The following is a 6,798-nucleotide window of genomic DNA, read 5'->3' as shown; positions in this document are numbered from 1 at the left end:
TGGAAACAAGAAATCCAGGTCGAACTCGATTCGTTTACGAACCGCAAGGTGTTTAGGCCCATAGCTCCTACTCCACCACAATGTGAAGCCCGTGGGCTATAAGTGGGTTTTCATGAAGAAACGTAATGAAAATAATGAAATAGTGCGATACAAGCATGCTTCGTCGCTCAAGGTTTCTCTCAACGCCCTGGGATAGATTACGAGAAGACGTATTCCCCCGTAATAGATGCCATAACGTTCCGTTACCTTATAAATTTGGTAGTTTTCGAAAAACTGAATAGGCAGCTTATGGATGTGGTAATCGTGTATCTTTATGGGGATCTAGATACACAAATTTACATGAAAGTTCCAGAAGGACTTCCATCAACTGGTTCAAATAATTATAGACCACTGAACACCCTCTCAATTAGATCGAGGAGATCACTCTGCAGATTGAAACAATCTGGGCGGATGTGGTATAACCGTCTGAGTGAATATTTGACAAGTCAGGGTTATGTGAACAACAAACTATGTCCATGTGTGTTCCTTAAGAAGTCACATTCCGGATTTACGATCGTTGCAATTTATGTCGACGACATGAACCTCAACGGAACTCCTGCAGAGCTTGAGGAAATTACCGTTCACTTGAAATTGGAATTTGAGATAAAAGATCTTAGGAAAACTCGATATTGTCTCAGACTGAAGATCAAGCATTGTTCAGATAGAATCCTAGTACATCAACGAACTACACCCAGAAGGTGCTGCTACGTTTCAATGAGGATAAAGCGAAGCCTTCGAGTACTTCTATGGTCGTTCGGACTCTAGATGCTAAACGAGATCCCTTCTGTCCTAAGGAGGATGATGAAGAGATTTTGGAGCCTGAAGTTCTATACCTAAGTGCAATTGGTGCTTTATTGTACTTGGCTCAATGCACTAGGCCCGACATCTCATTTGCTGTTAATCTTTTGGCTAGATACAACAACGAGCCTACACGTGGACACTAAAATGGTGTTAAAGACACACGCAGACACTGGAATGATGTTAAAGACATTTTTCGCTACCTCAAGGGTACGACGGATTTGGGCTTGTTCTACACTCATGAATCCTAGAGAGGAGGCACCGCCCCCTGGGTCCTAGGGTTGATTCTCACCTCATTGGTTACGCAGATGTTGGTTATCTGTCTGACCCATATAAGTCACGTTCTCAAACGGGTTATGTCTTTACCGTTGGAGACACCGTTATATCTTGGAGGTCTACCAAGTAAACGCTAATTGCAACTTCTTCAAACCATGTTGAGATTCTCGTCCTACATGAAGCATCGCATGAGTACTTTTGGTTGAGAAGTCATGGAACATATTTGAAGCTTTAAAGACAATGCAACATGTATCAAGCAGTTAAAGAAGGGATACATCAAGGGAGACAACACCAAGCACATAGCGCATAAGTTCTTTTATTCTCACCATCAACAACAACATCAAAACATTTCCTACGATTAAGAGCATTTTTCCCACTATGTTTTTGCTATCTAACGAGGTTTTGATGAGGCACCCATCCTAGGATGATCATACTCCGTTGAGTTCACTACTTTTGTCCTGTTTGACATTTGTTTTAGACATTTTGCATACTTCTCACTTTTCTCATTAGTCTATGGGTTTTTGCCTACCTTAGGTTTTACCATAGTGAGGTTTGTGAGTTTTACTACCCATGCATACTTACTTTCTTATATTTGAGACTCGCATTCACCTATTATGCCTACGACTTCATCAATTGTTCTACCTTATCTGCTGAAGATCTGATGCGATGTTTTGTTTGAGTATTTACACACTCAAGGGGGAGTGTTGCAGTCCTATTGGATTAAGAATGTGATTGTATAAATCCTAGTGTTTCTAGGAGTATCTTGTATATTCCCTTTAGTAGTTTAATTCCCTTAGTAGTTTAATTCCTATTAGATGTAACTGTATTAGGATAAGGATTCTATCTATCCTACTACTATAAATAAAGGCATAAAAGGGTGGTACAACACACACCTCAGAATTACATCTCTCTTCTCTCTATGTTGACACGGGCCCCTTTCCCTCTCTATCCTTTTATAGTTCAATCAAGTAGGCCTACAACATTCAAGTTGTGTGAAATTTTGAATTACTTTGTTTAACCATACGATCTCTTTGAAAACAGGATACCATTGTGACACAGTCGGTAAAACTACACACACACACACACACACAGGGTCTTTGTTCTTCCTCTTTTTTGTCAAATGATAAGAAATTTTATTAAATAGGAATGCAACACACTGTATGAATGAAAATGCAACTCAACGTGCTAAAGAAAAAGGTTTAAGTTCTCGGTCCGAGACTTGATGTAATAAGGAAGAAATGCAACTCAACGTCGAACTTGCATTGATGAAATTTGTGTATACATGTTGAACTTCTGATACGCACCCGTAAACACTGAACAACAAGCAAATGTTTGATCCAAATAGCAGGTCGTTTGATATGCATTCCGCTGTTGTCAATGGCCCACCGAAACAATATACAGATTAAAAAAAGAATGAGCTCATCAAAGTCACACTATTACTCCAAAGAAAGAAAAAAATAGTTGGAATAAAATCATGAAATAAGTGGTCTTCTATATTAGGTTTTGGTTTCCCTGATGCGACGTTGTACTCGGAGGCAAGCTGAAGGGATCTCCGAACGGGTTTGAAGAGCCCGCGGGCTGCATTGGTTGGGAATATTGAGAATAATACGGGTGAGGTACCACCATCATGTTTTGCTGTTGTTGGTATTGTTGTTGTTGCTGCTGCATGATTTGTTGGTGCTGGTGCTGTTGCTGCGCCATGAGCGCCATTTGCACATTTGTCGGGGGTGCTACGCTGTTGGACATTGCAAATGGGTCATGTACGGGCTGTTGTGTTTGTTGTTCAAATGGATTTTGCAAGCTCGTCGCACCATAACCATACCCTGCATTCTGGAGTTGTAACTGTCTCCTGGCACCTTCATCTTCATACAAGCTATCAAGTAATAGCTTGTCAAAGCCACCAGCCTGAACCAAAACCCAAACCATGCTCATCAATACACAGAAATAATAATATGAATACTAATCTGTACATGTTAGTGAATCGCAATGGCATGTAGCTCCAGTGGTTATTGTGCATTTACCACCACACTGAAATAAGAGTTAGAACCTCCCTTCCCATTCTGGCCTCCTTTTTACCACAGAAAAAGTGATTGAGGCCCGAAAACTCATTCGAGCTGGAATTCAGCGACGCAAACAACTGCAATTTAAAATTTTGATGCATATACTTAACTACACAACCCTAGATCAAGCTAGATTTCAGATTCTTCAGTTCCGTGATTCAGAGGAAAGTGCGAAAGTGATTATACATGCATTCCGAATCATGCAGTCGCCAAACTTAACACTGAAAGAAATCAAATCCCAAACTGTATAGGAGTAACCAGAGCTAGTAGTATACATACCATTGCACTGGAAACGAAAGGGCAGAAAAATAAAATCTTTTTTGGAAAGCAAAGAAGACTAACCAACTTTCTGTCGACAGGCGTTTGGCTCGTATGGTTGCTTGGTGTGGTCACCAGTGCTAGCTCCCAACCGGAAGTCCCAGCAAAATCATTGAAACACGCTCCAGGTTTTTGTTCACTGCCTGCAAATGTATACATGGTTTGACTTATAAAACAGAATTCATAATGTATCAGCGAACAATCTTCAAATTCGACAATGCATACATGTGTAAAGATATCATACAACAAAACTTACCCTGTGGAACTATGGCAAGAGCTAAGGCATTGCTTTCTTCGATTTCTGCAGCTTTTGGATTAATTTCCCTTAAACCCTAGACAATGAAAAGGAAAAGTACAACATAAATGGCAGATATCCACAAATTGACATCAGAGAAAACAGGTACATGCCCATGTATACAATATCGTACCAGCAGATCAGTGTCATCAGTTGATATCAAAGGAGGAGGTTCGACTTCCTCTTCCTTGGGTTGGGGTTCTTCCTCTGTTTTCGGCAGTGGCTCCTCAACTTTTTCGTCTTGTTTTTCAGGCTCTGGAGGAGGAGGTTCTTCAGGTCTCTGAGGCTGCTCGTCTGTCGCCTGGTATTCCTATTGTCGGACAAAATTATCAGAAATTTGAATAAAAAACCGATAGTTCAAATGTTTAAATAATCATGAACCTTGTATATACAGCTTGTAAACAGAAATTAGCATGCAACGAACATGTGAACACACTTATCTAGTACTCAAATGTTCGTACTCATATGGATGCTATCTCACCAGTCTCCTGTTAACGGAACCTGACTGAGGCGCCTCCTTTATATACTCCTCCATTGTTGCAAGAAATGACGGTGGGGGCTGTTTAGTGTAGAGAAGAAAAGGTGTGAGAGACTATGCAATGGAATCAACTTAATTATTCTAGTAGAAAGCGAAGTGGAACCTGTCTCAATGTTGGAAACTGAAAAGTTCTAGCAAGATCCAAACCCTTGCAGTATTCATAAAAATCAGCAAGCCCTTCAGCCTGCAGCTCGGTAAAGAAAAAACAGCTTCTGAGGGGATCCTTATTAATTTAACTCCAGAGAGAGAAAAACAAAGTACCATTGTATACCTGTTGGCCAGCTCTTTTGTAAATATTGAGGGCTTTAACTGCATCGTATCTTGACATATCGAAGAACTGCATGAACATGTACTCCAGTTCTTATAATTGAAAATTGTAAAAATGGAAAGTATCATATAAACCCGATTCATTTCAGAGAAACGTAAGGGTCCAGTAGAGCCTTACCATGTCAACGAGATTTATAATTCCGTCATTGATGGCACAGTATATTTTAAAGCTCTCTTTCAATATCTACGTGGAAAAGAAACAATGTTGAAACTCAGAAGCAACTTGTAGAAATGCATATATTATATTTTCTCAAGGAACGTAGGTTATCTATCATGCATACCAGAGCCAAGGCATATTGTATGAGGTAATTGTTATAAGCTGTCCCCTCGGGCTGCAAAATGAGAGCAAATCAGAAGTTCCGACCTAAAGATAAATGGCTCTTTCAGACTGTTTCGTCAAGGCCACCCTTATTAATGTCATCATGGACCAACTAAAGCATTTGTCTATAAAGAACGAAGCCAGATCAGTACCTGGCAACCCATAAGGCGGAAAAGAAGTTGCTGCAGTGCAGGTAGCTGCTCCAACAGCTCATCAGCACCCAGTGTTCGTGTTCTACTATGGACCTGGTGGAGTTAATGGTATCTTTGTTATACTAAAGTTGATCATGAAGAACAATGTGAGGCAACAAAATTTTAAATCATGAAAATGGCAAACACAAACCACACCTTGGTTGATCCTGGCGACGTTTTTGTCAAACGCTCTGCCTCAATGTCATATTTCAAAACTCGAAAACACTCCAGCCGTTCTTCTAAAAAGAGTGCATATGTCCTCACCCAGGCGGAACAATCCCAAGCTGCAAGATACAAGTTGGTGTAAGAAGGGACTGTTACAACATCGGCCACATGTTACATAAAAGACAATCATGGAAGGCGGAATCATTTTACCAAGGGGACTTGAGTCATCTTTAAAATTGGAAATTTGGAGAATGTGCCCTCTCTGCGAATAGTTCAAAAGCTCCTCTCTGAAGGTAGGATCACCTTCTCTCAATGTTCTATGAATAACTATCAACGTCTTTATGGCTACCTGTAGATTGTAAGTTCACTTATTAAGTGATCTGTTAGATTTTTACAAATATTTTGCTACTGCTACTGATCATACTTTTCCTATATGCATGTCGTACCAATTATGAACGACAATAAAAACAACGATAACAAGAACAAGAACAAGAAGAGAAGGAATAAAGAAGGACATTACAATCCAACTCCGTGTCTTGGACAATCTCTTGGCCAGCGCATGAATGCAGTATGCTACATCTGCACGTGGACGTGTCACTGATGTCGCGGAGAAAATCTCTAGGCAGCAGAACAATAAAAACAAAAGTACACCAAAAAATTATCCAGGAATTAGAATAAGACTGAATTGAGATAGCTCATTAATGTAGTAATGCAAGAACAGAATCATAAATAGCAAGTGCAAGGCCATGAGCACAATTGCAAATCTGATGACCATCATTTTTACAGGGTGGTGTCATCGACACACTTCTTTTTACCATTCACATGCAATCCGAAAGCCGGAAAAAGCACCACCCTTTTTATAATGCAGATTCAGATCCTCATCATACAATCAAATAATAAATCCACAAATGTAGGAAATCAAATGCAAGAGACAAATCAACTCACTTCGAACGTGACGTTCCTTTGGAGGGTACTCTACGTGACTGGTGGCCTTCACAGTGGCAATATCCAAATCCTTCAAACAACAACAAAAAGTTCAGACATCCCCACATTTCACCAAATATTGCATTTCATCAAAAAAAAAACCAAAATGCAAGGCATCACAAAGCTCATCAAAACAAAACCCAGAAATCAAAATCGGTTCTTTTTCGCACCTTGAATTCGCTGTTGACCTTGATGAGGCCAACCTTGGTAGAGTCCTTCAGAGCTCCATAGGCCTTCCTAAAGCTCTGAAAAGTACCCATAAAAAATAAAACTCGTTATATTTATTTATTGGGTTTTTTCAAAAACACCAACACTTCTAATGTGCTGGGGTTAGAGAGATCCAATCATTGATACGATGTCAGAGGAGGAAGAGGAAGAGGAAGAGGAGGAGGAGGAGGAGGAGATGGTGGTGATGAAGGTGGTGGTTGTGAAAGATGATCTTCTTCTTCTTCTTCTTCCGAAACCGAGTGGTTCCAACAACAAAAACA

The 6,798-nt window shown here is 40.1% G+C and overlaps 1 protein-coding gene across 1 annotated transcript; it reads right to left on the bottom strand.

Moving 5' to 3' along the window:
* Nucleotides 1-2,425: 2,425 nt before the first annotated feature.
* Nucleotides 2,426-6,570, bottom strand: LOC137732815 (putative clathrin assembly protein At5g57200). Its single transcript, XM_068472081.1, has 15 exons — nt 6,481-6,570; nt 6,272-6,341; nt 5,847-5,944; nt 5,537-5,675; nt 5,318-5,445; nt 5,123-5,215; nt 4,933-4,983; nt 4,770-4,835; nt 4,596-4,661; nt 4,428-4,508; nt 4,268-4,345; nt 3,920-4,096; nt 3,748-3,823; nt 3,516-3,634; nt 2,426-3,018 (listed from the first exon to the last, which is right to left on the bottom strand). The coding sequence occupies exons 1-15, from the start codon at nt 6,568-6,570 to the stop codon at nt 2,605-2,607; spliced, it is 1,746 nt and encodes a 581-aa protein (XP_068328182.1). The 3' UTR covers nt 2,426-2,604.
* Between the last annotated feature and the right edge of the window lie 228 nt (nt 6,571-6,798).

This window comes from Pyrus communis, chromosome 4, assembly GCF_963583255.1.
Source record: "Pyrus communis chromosome 4, drPyrComm1.1, whole genome shotgun sequence".
Lineage (NCBI taxonomy): Eukaryota > Viridiplantae > Streptophyta > Magnoliopsida > Rosales > Rosaceae > Pyrus > Pyrus communis.
Note: the sequence above shows the minus strand (reverse complement) of the source record. Positions and strands in the feature narration are given on the sequence as shown.

Bases quoted from the DNA above. Each gene is read 5' to 3' on its own strand.
- LOC137732815 (XM_068472081.1), bottom strand. From the start codon at position 6,570: ATGGGTACTTTTCAGAGCTTTAGGAAGGCCTATGGAGCTCTGAAGGAC. The intron at 5,945-6,271 runs GTGAGTTGATTT...TCTGCTGCCTAG, and splicing joins AAAGGAACGTCACGTTCGAA to AGATTTTCTCCGCGACATCA. The intron at 3,635-3,747 runs GTAAGTTTTGTT...ATACATTTGCAG, and splicing joins TCTTGCCATAGTTCCACAGG to GCAGTGAACAAAAACCTGGA.